We start from the raw sequence: 16,323 nt of genomic DNA on the forward strand, positions 1-16,323 counted from the left end.
AATGCGTCTTTTGATTTCTTGACTGCTGCTTCCATGGGTGTTGTGGATTCAAGTAAAATGAAATCCTTGACAACTTCAATCTTTTCTCAATTTTTCATGATATTTCTTATTGATCCAGATGTGAATTTTTTTTTTTTATGTTCAACTGTTATCCATACTGAAGGCTGTGATCTTTGATCTTCATCAGTAACTGCTTCAAGTCCTCTTCACTTTCAGCAAGCAAAGTTGTGTCACCTATATAACATGGATTGTTAATGAGTCTTCCTCCAGTACTTGTGTCCCATTCTTCTTTATATACTCCAGCTTCTAGGATTATTTGCTCAGCATACAAATACAACTGCCTCTTGGTCTAAGTAACAGGTTCCTCATAGGCATAATTTTAAGTGTGCTGAAATTCCCATTCTCTGCAATGTTATCAATAATTTATTATCCATATAGTTTAATGCCTTTGCATGGTCAATAAAACAGGGGTAAACATCTTTATGGTATTTTCACCTTTCAGCCAGGATCCATCTGACATCAGCCATGATAACCCTGGTTCCAAGCCCTCTTCTGAATCCAGCTTGAATTTCTGGCATTTCCCTGTCAATGTACTGATGCAGTCGCTTTTGAATGATCTTCAGCAAAATTTTACTTGAGTATCATTTTTGTGATCATCTAGTGCTGCTATAACAGAAATACCACAAATGGCTGCCTTTAACAAGGAGAAATGCATTTCCTCACAGTAAAGTAGGCTAAAAGTCCAAATTCAGGGCATCAATTCCAGGGGAAGGCTTTTTCTCTCTGTTGGCTCTGGAGGAAGGTTCTTGTCCTCAATCTTCCCCTGGTCGAGGAGCTTCTCAGGCACAGGGACCCTGGGACCAAAGGACACACTCTGCTCCTGGTGCTGCTTTCATGGTAGTATGAGTCCCCCTCCCTGATAGCTTTCCTTTTTTTATTCTTTCTTGAGAAATAAAAGATGATGCAGACCACATCTGAGGGAAACCCCCTTGACATTGGATCAGGGATGTGACCTGGGTAAGGGTATTACAATCCCACCTTATTCCTTTTTAATATAAAATTTCATCACAAAATGGAGGACAACCATACAATACTGGGAATCATGGCCTAATGAAGTTGATACACACATTTTTTGAGGGGCATAATTCAATCCATGACAGTCATATTAACAATATTCTTTGGTAATTTCCACATTTGGTTGGATCATCTTTCTTGGGAATAGTCATAAATATAGAACTCTTCCAGTTGGTTGGCCAGGTAGCTGTCCTTCAAATTTCTTCCAGTGCTGCATCTGTTTGTTGAAATATCTCAGTTGGTGTTCTATCAACTCCTAGAGGCTTGCATTCAGTGCAGCTTGGACTTCTTCCTTCAGTGCCATCCATTCCTGATCATATGCTACTTCCTCAAATGGTCAAATGTCTTACCAACTCTTTTTGACCTTGTCACCTTGTGTATTCCTTCCAACTTCTTTTGATGCTTCCTGGGTCATTTACTATTTTTCCCATAGAATTCTTCGATATTGCAACCGGAGACTTGGATTTTTTCGTTAGTCTTTTCAGCTTTAGATATGCCAAGCATGTTCTTTCTTTTTGGTTTTCTATCTCCAGGTCTTTACACTTGTCATTATAATACACTGTCTTCTCAAGCTGCCTTTGAAATCTTCTGTTCAATTTCTTTCTTCATCATTTTTTCCTTTTGCTTTAGCTACTGGACTTTCAACAGCAAGTTTCAGAGTCTCTCCTGACATTCATTTTGGTCTTTTCTTTCTTTCCTGTCTTTTTAATGGCCTTCTGTTTTTTTTTTTTTTTGCTTTCTTCATGTATGATAGCCTTGATGTTATTCCACAACTTGTCTAGTCTTCAGTCATTAGTGCTCAGCACATTAAATCTATTCTTGAGATGGTCTCTAAATTCAGGTAGGATATACTCAAGACTCTTGTTGGCTTATTCTAATTTTCTTCAGCTTCAACTTGAACTTGCATGGGAGCAATTGATGGTCTGTTCCACAGGAGGCCCCTGGCTTTGCTCTGACTGATGATATTGAGATTTTACATCATCTTTTTTTCCACAGATGTAGTTGATTTTATTCCTGTATATCCCTTCTGGTGAGGTTCACATGTATAGTCACCTTTTATGTTGGTGAAAAATGGTATTTGCAATGCAAAATTCTCACAAAATTCTATCATTCAATCTCTGGCATCATTTCTATAACCAAGGCCATATTTTCCAACTACGGATTCTTCTTCTTTGTTTCCAACTTTTGCGTTTCAATAACCAGTAATTATCAATGCATTTTGATTGCGTGTTCAATCAATTTCAGACTGAAAAAGTTGGTAAACCCTTCAATTTCTTTATCTTTAGCCTTAGTGGTTGGTGTGTAAATTTGAATATAATCATATTACTAGTCTTCCTCGTAGGAGTAGGGATATTATCCTATCAATGACAGCATTGTACTTCAGGATAGATCTTGAAATGTTCTTTTTGATGAGAAACGTAACATCATTCCAACATATTAAATCATATGATTCTCTGATGCAAAATAGCCAATACCAGATCATTTCAGCTGTCTAATGTCTCAGATATCAATGTTTATGTGGGCCATTTCGTTTTTGATGACTTCCAATTTTCCTAGATTCATAATTTGTACATTCCAGGTTCTGATTATTAATGGATGTTTGCAGGTTTGCAGCTGTTTCTTTGGCTTTTATGTCACACCACATCAACAAAGGAAAGCTTGACTCCATCCATGTCATTAAGGTTGACTCTACTCTGAGGAGGTAGCTTTTCACCAGTTATCTTTTGAGTGCCTTCAAACCTGAGGAGCTCATCTTCCAGCACTATATCAGGCAATGTTCCAATGTTATTCATAAGGTTTTCACCAACTAATTCTTTTCAGAAGTAGACCACATGTCCTTCTTCCTTGTCTGTGTTAGCCTGGAAGCTCAGCTGAAATCTGTCTGCCATGGGCGACCCTGATGGTATTTGAATAATGGTGCCATAGCTTCCAGTATCACAGCAACAGGCAAACCCCCACAGTATGACAAACTGACAGTCATGTCAGAGTATATATATATAGAGAGAGAGAGAGAGATTTCAAGGAAATTGTTCTCATGGTTGTAGATACTGGCAATCCCAAGTCCCTGGGTCAAGCATCAGGAGCTGATGAACCCATGATCCACAGGTCAGAGCGCTGGCTGATGGCTCATGGCTGGGAAGACTGATGAATCCAAGATCAGCAGGTATGCAGGCAGGCTGCTGGCCCAAGTCAAAAGAATAGGAGGTCAGATGCTGATGAGCCGAAAGCTGGATCCAGGACAGAACAAATGCCAGCTAGCTTTGGCGGAAAGTCCACAGGTAGTGGATGCAGGCCACTACCCTAAGAAAAGTCCTTTTTAACTGACTGGCTACTCACAGCAGATCTCATCATGGAGGTGATAGCATTATATCAGATCTCTCCATGAAAGTGATTACATCATTGTACAACTGCCAGGCTACAGTATAACTGCCAATCCACTGACAATCATGACCCAGTCAAGTTGACATGCAATCTTAAAGGTCATACTACTTAAGTATCACTCAGAGTTTAAGTCTTGAAGGGGAAGATTTTATAACAATAGACTGACTATTGTCCTGGAATATTGCCTCTCATCTCAGCTGGAATTATATCAGAATCTTATTTTCTCCTAAATGAAATTTATTGTGATTCACACCTTAAAAGTGAGTCCACAGAAGGAATAAAAGTTGGGAAAGACGGTAGAATGTTGCAAGGAAAAGTAAAAGTCTCCTTGTTGAGTTAATCTTGAGGGAAAAAAAATACTTTTGAAATTGATTTAATATATCCAACAGCCAATTCTCAGTTTGCCCAGGTAGGCTTGAAGATATGAATTATATGGTACGTGATATGTAGGTAAAAGTATTCTTTATTGTCAGAACATTTATTACAACTCTTACAGAGGCCAGCCACTGAATTTGGATGAAGTCACCCATTTCAGAGGAGAAAATTAGCAAAACAACATCAGGACAATGTCCTAGGAGCTCAGTCTATTAAGAGCAGAGTGTTCATAATGGGTAAGGTGAGAATTGGAATTGTGTCAGTTTTTCATGGGCTCCAATGTACTGCTCAGTTAAGGGCAATTCAGGACCCTATTCAAGCCTAAGAAATAAAACCTTCTACACACTCTGTTCCATTGACAGGCTGCAGAGCAAGAGCATTTCGGGTAAAGGGAGAGCTCTCTGGGAAAATAAATAAATAAACCAAATCGGAGAGTGCCAAAGAGATTTGTTTAATTAGAAAAATAACTGTCAGGTGGAAGAGATCCCAGGGGGGTAGAGACAGCTATTTTGTATTTAAAGAGCATTCCAGTATCAAACTGAATAGACTGTTTTAATGGCAGATTGAATACTATTGTTGAAACAAGCTATTTCAGCCAAAGTAATTTAAATACTTAAGTGTGTAAACCCTCTTCAGTGAGGAAGAAACAAGATTATCTCAAACAAACCAAAACCCACACCCACTCCAGTCTAGTTGATTCTGACTCAGCAACACAACAGGACAGAGTAGACCTGCCCTATCGGGTTTCCAAGGCTATAAATGTTTAAGGAAGCAAACTGCCACAGCTTTCTCCAGTGGAACAGCTGGTGGGTTCTAACTGTAGGCCTTCTGGATAGCAGCCTAACACTTTAACCACTGTGCCACCAGGGCTCCTGTGATCCATATTAAGAAAGGTAACTATGAAATGTTTTATATTAATATCCTACTTTATGTTATTATTAAAATTAATATTTAACAAGAGTAGCAAATATGCTATTTTATTAAAGCAGTACTTTTACATTTTTGACTCTACTGAATATAATTTATCTTAAACAATGATTTTCAGTAGTGATATTAAGTTACTTTGACACTAAAAATTTGAAAAACTCCTATGTTTTTGTAAGAATACCAAAGAATATTCTAGGAAAACTTCATTTCCAACAAAGACTTTGTAGCAAACAAGCGTCATATTTATGTATTTTAGTTCTGATGATATGTTAGTAAGATATTCCAAGTAACACTATCCATGAAATAAATTTACAACCATTGAGGGTTCCAAGAAACATTTATTAGAAAGAAAAACAAAATGAAACAATTTATAAAATAATAAAGTTTTAAGTTCATATTGTTTTTCAAATTAATTTCAGGGTTTATGCTTCCAATTTATGTTAAAAACACAAACATGGCTGGGATTTAGGTAGATTGAGAACATTAACAGTGACTACAGCAACTAATAACTATCTGAATTAGAATATTGTTAACCGAATCCAAACCCTTTGTCTCTCAGTGGATTCCAGCTCATAATGACCATATAGGACAGAGTAGAAATTCCTCACAGGTTTTCCAAGCTGTAAATCTTTATGGAAGCAGAATACCTCATCTTCCTCCCACAGACCTTTTGGTTAGCAGCCTACATTTAACCCTTGTGCCACCAGGACTCAGTCAGAATATTATTATGCATTCCTTAATCTTTGGGATTTTTTTCCCAGGGAATGAATGCTTAGATTTCAAATAAAAACATGATAACATTAAGTTTATTTCCCTTAAGTAATAAGAAGAGTAATATAGCTTTGGGAGAACACACAGGACAAATCTCTACTCTTTCTATCCTGTTCTCTTGAGAAAAACATAGGCAAATCTTACATATTTCATGTTATACGTGGATAATTTCGTAACCAAAAAGTTGAGTTTGTATAATTAGAAATGCTATTTCAATTAGTCCTCAAAGTCATAGTATTCAATTAACATAATTATTTTTTATTAAGTGCCATCATTCCTAGAGCATTACATAAAGAAGTGTTTCTTTTGTCCTCTTGTGAGTCTTAATTCTTCTTTCCCTTTTAAGAGTGACACTTTCATTTTAACAATGAGTATTTAACCACTGTATAACCAGTGATCTGTGCCAAGGTTAAAGAATAGTATTTCCCTAAAGAACTGGAATTGAATTATAGCTCCAACAACATCTAGCTATGTGATGACTTCCAGTTCAGAATCAAATCTTGAGTACCATAATTGGTGTACACCCATTTGTTAAGATCTATATTGATTTCAGGTAGGAAAATTGTCAACCTTTACCTCTCAGATCATTTAGCATCCATAAAGGAAATGCATACAACTGGTATTAATTGCAATCCTAAGTGCTGAGCAGTGATGGGTAATATAGGTGTTACAGTCCACAAAGTAGAGTTGATGATATAAACCCAAATATCAGCAGAGAATTTCTGGAGAAAGTGCAACTTGAGAGTTGAATGGTTTTTGAAGTTTGGTAACACTCTGATAATTTTTTTTAAGATCTTACTTTATTCCTTCCTTAGATACAAAAGAAAAATAAATTAGAGAATATTATTCATGTTGTAGAGAATACTGAGTAAAACCAGAAGAATTATTTAAATTTAGCTATAATAATAATAATAAATGGATGATAGTAATAATAAGTAACTGTTAATAATAGTCTTTCATAAATACGAGAACTTCTTCATGGTGTTTTACTTCTATTAAATGATTTAATTCACATAACAACACTCAATGTTGGTACAGTTGCTAGGCATTTTGCAGGTGAGCAAAAAGAGACAAGGTCAGATTAATCAACTTGCATGAAGTCATCACATAGCTAGATGTTGTTGGAGCTATAATTCAATTCCAGTTCTTTAGGGAAATACTATTCTTTAACCTTGGCACAGATCACTGGTTATACAGTGGTTAAATACTCAGCTGCCAACCCAAAGTTCAGAGGTTTAAACCCACCAGCTGTTCCATGGGAGAAAGATGTGGCAGTCTGCTTCTGTAAAGATACACGGCCTTGGAAACCCTATAGGGCAATTCTACTCTGTCCTATAGGGTTGCTATGAGTCGGAATTGACTCTTCTGTGAAGGATTTTTTTTTTTTTAATCATGGCACCATACTTGTGGCTCTGCTTAGAGGACAAGGTGCGAATCTGTTAGGATGGAGAAATGAAGAGCAGGGTGAAGTAAGAGGCACCCGGGATACGAAGTATATGTAGGTACTCACTTTCAGGATTGTGGAAGTACAAGGATGGCCCTGAATGCCTCCTTAAATTTTGCAGCTTAGGTACCTCATTGACAAGTCTTTGCCCCGGCCCTGATGAAAGGAATGGTGAGAAAAATAATTGCCAACAAAGGAAATTAAAAGTGCTTTATCAAATACTTATTTTACTAGGCAATATGTTAAATCCTGGAGCTATAGGCTTAAAGAACATATTATCATTATCATAATCATAATTACAATTATAGAGCAATAACTAATAAGGAAACTGTTTAAAATTGGAAGGTAAGTGATAAATTTTATCAATATTATCTCATTTAATTCTCACAAAGAAGCAAACATTAGAAACTTTAAATAATTCTTTAACATCACACAGATAACACAGGCATACCTTGGACCTATCGTGGGTTCAGTTCCAGACCACCACAGTAATGTAAATATCACAATAAATTAAGTCACATAAATTTTTTGGTTTCCCAGTACATAGAAAAGTTATGTTTACACTACACTGTGGTCTGTTAAGTGTTCAATAGCATTATGTCTAAAAATTAATGTACATACCTTTATTAAAAGGTACTTTATAGCCAGCAAATGCCAATCATCATCTGAGCCTTCAGTGAGTTGTAATCTTTTTGCTGGTTGAGGGTCTTGCTCTGATATTGATGACTGCTGACTGATCAGGGTGGTGGATGCTGAATGTTGGGGTGGCTGTGGGAATTTCTTAAAATAAGACAACAGTGAAGTTTCCCTTATCAATTGACTCTTCCTTTCATGAAAGATTTGTCTGTAGCGTGCAATGCTGTTTGATAGCATTTTACTCACAGTAGAACATCTTCCAAAATTGGAGTCAATTCTCTCAAACCCTGATGCTGCTTTATCATCTAAGTTTATGTAATATTCTAAATCTTTTGTTGTCATTTCAAAAATGTTCACATCATCTTCCCAAGAAGTAGATTCTATTTCAGAAACCACTTCCTTTGCTCATCCCTAAGAAGTAACTCCTCATCTGTTAAGTTTTTATCATGAGATTGCAGCAATTCAGTCTCATCTTCAGGTTCCACTTCTATTTCTAGTTCTTTTGCTATTTCCACCACATCTGCAATTGCTTGCTCCACTGAGGCTTGAAACCCTCAAAGTCATCCGTAAGTGTTAGAATTGACTTCCTCCAAATGCCTCTTAATATTGATATTTTGACCTCCTCCCATGAATGAGTTGGACTCTACTGGGAGGCAAAGGGTTTGGAAACCCTGGTGGCATAGTGGTTAATTGCTACTGCTGCTTATTACAAAGGTTGGCAGTTGAAATCCACCAATTGCTCCTTGGCAACTCTGTGAGGAAGTTTCAACCCTGCCCTCTAGGGTCGCTATAGGAATCCACTAAACGGCAATTTTTTTTTTTTTTTTTTGGTTCCATGAATCACCAATGTTTCTAATGGCTTCTAGAATTATGAATTCTTTCCAGAAGATTTTCAGTTTACTTTGCCTAGATCCATCAGAAGAATCACTGGCTATGGCAGCTATAGCCTTGAGACTTATCTCTTAAAAACTAAGACTTGAAATTTGAAATTACTCCTTGATCCATGGGCTGCAGGATGGGTGTTGTGTTAGCAGGCATGAAAACATTAATCTCCTTGTACATCTCCAGCAAAGCTCTTGGGTGACCAGGTGCATTGTCAAATAGCAGTAATATTTTGAAAGGAATCGTTTTTTTTCTAAGCAGTAAGTCAATAACAGTGGTCTTAAAATATTCAGCAAACCATGTTGTAAACAGATGTGTTGTCAGCTAGGTCTTGTTGTTCCATTTATAGAGCACAGGCAAAGGAGATTTAGCATAATTCTTAAGGGTTTTTGGAATTGTAAATGAGCACTGGATTCAACTTACAGTCACCAGCTTCATTATCCCCTAACAGGAGACTCAGCCTGCCATTTGAAGCTTTGAAGCCAGGCATTGACTTCTCCTCTCTCCCATCTAGCTACGCAAGTCCTAGTTGGCATCTTCTTCCAACATAAAGCTGCTTTATCTGCATTAAACCTCTGTTGTTTACTGTAGCCCCCTCGTCAGTTACCTTAGCTAGGTCTTCTGGATCGTTTCCTGCAGCTTCTATATCAGCACTTTCTGCTCCACCTCGCATTCATTTATGTTATGGAGAGAGCTTCTTCCTTCAGCCTCATGAATGGACCCCTTCTAGCTTCAAACTTTCCTTCTGCAGCTTCCTCACCTTTCTCAGCCTTCATAGAGTTGAAGAAAACTAGGGCCTTGATCAGAAATAGGCATTGGCTTAACAGAATATTGTAGCTGGTTTTATCTTCTATCCAGACCACTAAAATATTGTCCTTATCAGCAATAAGTCTGTTTCGCTTTCTTATTGTTCATGAGTTCACTGGAGGAGACATTTTAATTTCCTTCGAGAACTTGTCCAGCACTCACAAGTTGGCTAACTGTTTGGTGCTGGAGACCTAGCTTTTGGCCTATCTTAGCTTCCAACATACCTTCCTTACTAAGTTTATGCATTTCTAGCTTTTGATTTGAAGTGAGAGGTGTGCAACTCTTCCTTTCACTTGAACACTTTTAATAACGTACAGTTATTAATTGACCAAATTTCAATATCGTCGTTGTTAACAAACCCTGGAGTGTATGTCTTTGTCCAGTGTGTTCAGACTTGCCAATTATCTGGTCACTGGTCTTTCAGAAAGAGAAAGTAACTTTATGGAAATGCACAGAGCAAGAAGCCCAGAGGAATTTTCTCAGATCTGAACCCCCGAGTTGCAGGGAAGCAGGGTTTTTAAGTAATTTGCACAGCAAGATGATGGCTGCTCAGGCATACTGAGGAGAGAAAATTCTAGAAGGCGGCCAGGAAACAGGAGGTGATATTGTTCTTGTCAGACCTCTTGATTCTGAGTAGGTCTGGGTGGTGATTTTCCTTCTGATTCATTCCTCCTGTTGCTGTGTCCTCTGTTGAGGACAATTATGGTCACAGCTGGCCCTTAGCCAGATGTGGGGCACACCAAATCTGGCTTAGGCAAGTTTAAGGACAAATGAAAATTTACTGGCATTTGTAGTGTCAGGTTACATTGTGTCTCAGGGAATAGGACAGCTCCAGGAGAAGGAGGTAGGCAGGGTAATGGCCTGTCAGTGGAGAAGCCAGAACACATACAACATTTATCGATTAAGGTTGCCATCTTGCACGGGTGCAGTTTGTGGCACCCCAAAACAATTACAATAGTAACATCAAATATCACTGATTACAGATTACCATAACAGAGCTAATAATAATTAAAAGGTTTGAAATATTGCAAGAATTACTCAAACGTGACACAGAGACAGGAAGTGAGCACATGCTGTTACAAAACTGGCTCTGATAGAGTTGCTGGATGCACGGTTTCCACAAACCTTCAATTTGTAGAAAAAAATGCAGTATCTGTGAAGCACAATAAAGTGAAGGACAATAAAATGTTGTATGCCTGTAAATCACGGAGGTAGGAGTCACACTCAAGTCTATAAAAAAAATAAAAACAGATACTGAACTGCAGTCACAAAACCTATATGTAATTAGTTGAATTATCCATACTCAGTCTCAATATCCTTATATCTAAAGAAAAGTGAGTTTAGAAACAGTTATCTGAAGTGTAATTTTTGAGGAACAGCAAAAATAAAAGCAGGTGCACACAGCACAATGGGTGTAATGTAATAGCTAATATATATCCTCCTCCTGACCCCTCCACATACACACAGGTAACAATACCCTCCATGCCATCCCCATTATCCCAAGGTGACTACCTTCATTGTTCGTGTCTGAATCAATGTTCCTAGGCTGACTTCTCTTAATAAAATCCTATTATTTACCCGCTAAATATCCTACAAAAAGATATTTAATTTCCCTATGCAAAATGAAATACTCCCACAGTTTTCTTTCTAAACTGTCTTATATGAACTGTATAATAGGAACCTATATGGAAGTGTCAAAAGAGGCAGTTAAAAATATATGTAGAAGACAGTTTCTGATAAAGTGATTAAGAAGCTTGACTGAGAAAATGCATAGAGAAATGCAATAGAATTCTCAAGAAGTGTAATTAATTTAAAGTGAAATTAGATGGCAAAGATAAGGGTCCATCTCTAGCAGTTGCCAGTTACTCCAGTGCCTGTGCTGAGTCAGGTATAGCTTAATCTATCCTGGGCTGTGGTCCAAAACTATAGTGAAATGATCTTAAAATAAATTTGAGGGGAGTGTTTACTGTGATTAAAAAGGAGGACGTGGGACATACATAAACAGCATCATTCTTAAAGTGCAAACAATTGAAGTGATCATAAAATCCAATCCTGACAGCTCGATACAATTTAGAGAAGAGGCAAAGAGATACAGGAAGGTAAAGGAAATGGTCTTGTAAATTTACATTTTCCACAGATGAATCAGCAACAAATTCTACCAGTAGATAATCTAACTGAACTGATGGAATTTGTTCTCTTGGGCTTTGTTGCTATGCCCCATTTCCAGTGGTTTCTTTTTGGATTATTTTTAATCATCTATACCATCATCCTGATGAGCAATGGCACCATATTTCTAATAACAAAAATGGATTCTGCTCTCCAGAGCCCTATGTATTTTTTCCTGGCAAATTTTTCCTTTTTGGAAATCTGCTATGTATCAACTACTCTCCCCAGAATGCTGATGAATCTTGGGAACCAGAGAAGAACAATCTCCTTAGGTGCCTGTGCTGCACAGATGTGCTTTGTCCTTATATTTGGAAGCACAGAGTGTTTACTCCTGGCATTGATGGCCTATGACCGCCACGTGACCATTTGCAACCCTCTGCACTATCCTCTAGTCATGAACCACAGGGTCTGTATACAGCTGGTAACTGGCTCCTGGACCACTGGAATTCAAGTCATGATTGTGCAGACGTATCAGATTTTCTCTCTGCCTTTTTGTGGATCTAACCAAATCAACCACTTCTTCTGTGACATTTTCCCAATACTCAAGTTGGCTTGTGGGGACACTTTTGTAAATGAGATGTTGGTCTACACAGTTGCTATGTTATTTGTCATGGTTCCATTTCTGTTAATACTTGGCTCCTACAGTAAAATCATCTCCAACATCCTGAAGTTGCCTTCAGCCACAAGTCGAGCCAAAGTTTCTCTACCTGCTCATCTCATCTTATGGTTGTGGTGTTATTCTTTGGATCAGCCATTATTACATATTTAAGGCCCAACACCAGGCATTCAGAGGGAACTGACAAAGTACTTTCTCTTTTCTACACTGTCCTAACTCCTATGTTTAATCCCATGATACATAGTCTAAGGAACAAGGATGTCATAATAGCACTGAGAAAATTGCTATGTAAATAATTCACTTCATTAAAGAATGTGTTAAATGTATAAGAATTTCTTTCTTACACATTTTGTATCAAATTTCAACCAATGTATAAGTGCGTTATGGATTGAACTGTGTCCCCCAAAAAGTGTGTCAACTTGGCTAGCGCATCATTCCCAATATTGTATGATTGTCCACCATTTTATTATATGAGTTCGAATCCTCTAAAAGGCAACTGGTTTGGTGTGACTATTTTCCTATGTGTTGTAAAACCTACCTCTGTGATGTCAATGATGCAGGATTAGAGGCAGTTACACAATGAGTTCCCCATGCATCTGTCAATTTGTTGTACTGTGGGGGATTGTGTGTTGTTATGATGCTGGCAGCTATGTCACCGGTATTCAAATACCAGCAAGATCATCCATGGGGAACAGGTTTCAGATGAGCTTCCAGACTAAGAAAGACTAGGAAGAAGGACTCAGCAGTCTACTTCTGAAAAGAATTAGCTGGCAAAATCCTCGTGAATAGCATTAGAACATTGTCTGATATAGTGCTGGAAGGTGAGCCATTTTTTGAGCTGAAAGAACTGAAGAAAACATTCAACCCTCAAGTTTCAATACTGAAGAATTCTATGGGGAAAATATTAAACGGTGCAGGAAGCATCAAAGGAAGATGGAAGGAATACAGAGAGACACTATACCAAAAAGAATTTGTTGACTTTCAACCATTTCAGGAGGTAACATATAATCAGGAACCTATGGTACTGAAGGAAGAAATCCAAGCTGCACTGAAGGTATTGGGGAAAAACAAAGCTCCAGGAATTGATGGAATACCAATTGAGTTGTTTCAACAAACAGATGCAACACTGGAAGTGCTCATTCATCTATGCCAAGAAATTTGGAAGACAGCTACACGGCCAACCAACTGGAAGAGATCCATATTTATACCTATTTCCAAGAAAGATGATCCAACCGAATGCAGAAATTATGGAACAATATAATTAATATCACGTGCAAGCAACGTTTTGCTGAACACATCATTCAAAAATGGCTGCAGCAGTACATAGACAGGGAACTGACAGAAATTCAAGCTGGATTCAGGAGAGGACTTGGTACCAGGGATATTATTGCTTCTCTCAGATGGATCCAGGCTGAAAGCAGAAAATACCAGAAACATGTTTACTAGCTCTTTATTGCCTATGCTAAGACATTGACTGTGTGGATCGTAGCAAATTATTAATAACATTGTGGAGAATGGGAATTCCGGAACACTTAATAGTGCTCATGAGGAATCTATACATGGATCAAGAGGCAGTCATTCAAACAAGACAAGGTGATACTGCAGGGTTTAAAGTCAGGAAAGATGTGTATCAGGGTTTTGTCTTTCACCATGCCTATTCAGTTTGTAAGCTGAACAAATAATCTGAGAAACTAGACTACATGAAGAGGAAAAGGGCATCAGGCTTGGAGGAAGACTCATTAACAACCTGCGTTAAGCAGATGACACAATCTCACTTGCTGAAAGTGAAGAGGACTTGAAGCACTTACTGATGAAGATCAAAGACCACAGCCTTCAGTATGGATTAAAACTCAACATAAAGAAAACAAAAATCCTCACAACTGGCCAATAGGAAACATCATGATAAATGGAGAAAAGATTGAGATTGTCAAGGATTTCATTTAGCTTGGATCCACAATCAACACTCATGCAAGAGCAGTCAAAAAATCAAAAGATGCATTGCCTTGGGCAAATCTGCTGCAAGAGATCTCTTTGAAGTGTTAAAAACCAAAGATTTCAACTTGAGGACTAAGGTGTCTCTGGTCCAAGCCATGGTGTTTTCAATCACCTCTTGCATGTGAAAGCTGGACAGTGAATAAGGAAGACCTAAGAAGAATTTATGCCTGCTGGTGCTGGCGAAAAATATTTACTATACATACCATGGACTGCGAAAAGAACAAAGAAATCTGTCTTGGAAGAAGTACAACCAGTATGCTCCTTGGAAGCAAGGATGGCAAGCCTGCATCTCACATAACTTGAACTTGCTGTCAGGAGGGATCAGTCCCAGGAGAAGGGTATCATGACTGGTAAAGTAGAGGGTCAGTGAAAAAGAGGAAGACCCTCAGTGAGATGAATTGACACAGTGGCTGCAAGAACAGTCTCGAGCATAGCAACAACTGTGAGAATGATGCAGGACTGGGCACTGCTTTGTTCTTTTGTTCATAGGGTCACTATGAGTAGGAACCAACTTGATATTACCTAACAACAACAGCATGTAATGAGGCAAGACTCACTCTACAACATTAGGTTGTTTCTTGAGTGAATCTGATTTCAGATAAAATAGAGAAGTGAGCAGAAAGGCTGGGGTAACTCCTATCACCGAGAATGAAGACTAGGAGGAGAGCGTGTCCTTTGGACATGGATCCCTGTGCTGAGAAGCGCCTAGACCAGGGGAAGATTGATGACAACAACCTTCCCCTAGAGCAACAGAAAGAGAAAGCTTCTCCTGGAGCTGTCACCCTGAATTTGGACTTGCAACCTGCTGAACTGTGAGAATAAATTTCTCTTTGTTAAGCTACACACTTGTGGTATTTCTGTTATAGCAGCTCTAGTTTACTAAATCACTTTGTCTTTCCATACAGTGACAATTATTTACAAGTTAAAAATCACTTGTAATGTCAGAACTTTCTGCTCAAATTGTATAAGTAAAATATGTATCAGCAGATAGCAAATCATTCCATTAGTAATTCTATAATGTCATTGTGCAATGTACTCCCTCACTAAGAACTTTTGCTTGGGCTTATTTAATTTATTCAGTTGTAATGTATAATGTTATACCACTTATCCTGAATCATACAATTCATATCCATGAGTGTCCATACAGATGTGACACTGATTTTAAAAACCAGGTGTGCAATATGCATTAATTAAAACTAGTATCCTCAGTATCCACGGGGGATTCCAGGACTCCCACAAATACTAAAATCTGTGGATGCTGAAGTCCCTTATATAAAATGGCACAATATTTGCATACAAGCTATACACAAACTCCTGTACACTTTTAGTCATCTCTTGTTGTTGTTAGGTGCCATTGAGAGGGTTCCAACTCATACCAACCCCAGGCACAACAGAATGAAACACTTCCTGGTCCTGTGCCATCATCACAATGGTTGCTATGATTGAGCCCATTGTCGCAGCCACTGTCTCAGTCCATCTCGTTGAGGGCCTTCCTCTTTGTTGCTGACCTTCTACTTTACCAAGCATGATATGCCTCTCCGGGGACTGTTCCCATCTGACATGTCCAAAGTACATAAGATGCAATCTCGCCATCATTGCTTCTAAGTAACATTCTGGTGGTACTTCTTCCAAAACAGATTTACCCGTTCTTTTGGCAGTCCATAGTATATTCAGTATTCTTCACCAACACCACAGTTCAAGGAGTCAATCCTTCTTATTTCTTCTTTATTCATTGTCCAGCTTTCACATGCATATGAGGTGATTGAAAAGACCATGGCACACCTTCGTCCTCAAGGTGACATCTTTGTTTTTAACACTTTAAAGAGATTTTTTGCAGCAGATTTGCCCAATGCAATGCATCTTTTGATTTCTTGACTGCTGCTTCCATGGATGCTGATTGTGGATCCAAGTAAAATGAAATCCTCGAGAGCCTCAATCTTTTCTCTGTTTATCATGATGCTGCTTATTGGCTCAGTTGTGAGGATTTTTGTTTTTCTTTATGTTGAGGTTTAATCCATACTGAAGGCTGTGGTCTTTCATCTTCATCAGTAAGTGCTTCAAGTCCTCTTCACTTTCAGCAAGGAAGATTGTGTCATCTGCATATCAAAGTTGTGAAATAGTCTTCCACCAATTGTATACCCCATTCTTCATATAGTCCAGCTACTCGGACTATTTTCATTAATTATCTCTAGAATACTACGTAAATAGTTGTTATAAAGTATTGTTAAAGAATAGTGACAAGACATGA

The 16,323-nt window shown here is 38.1% G+C and overlaps 1 protein-coding gene across 1 annotated transcript; it reads left to right on the top strand.

Moving 5' to 3' along the window:
* The first annotated feature begins 3,203 nt into the window (after positions 1-3,203).
* Positions 3,204-12,233, top strand: LOC100658463 (olfactory receptor 10AG1-like). Its single transcript, XM_064289425.1, has 2 exons — positions 3,204-3,353; positions 11,436-12,233. The coding sequence occupies exons 1-2, from the start codon at positions 3,204-3,206 to the stop codon at positions 12,231-12,233; spliced, it is 948 nt and encodes a 315-aa protein (XP_064145495.1).
* Positions 12,234-16,323: the final 4,090 nt, after the last annotated feature.

Source organism: Loxodonta africana, chromosome 7, assembly GCF_030014295.1.
Source record: "Loxodonta africana isolate mLoxAfr1 chromosome 7, mLoxAfr1.hap2, whole genome shotgun sequence".
NCBI lineage: Eukaryota > Metazoa > Chordata > Mammalia > Proboscidea > Elephantidae > Loxodonta > Loxodonta africana.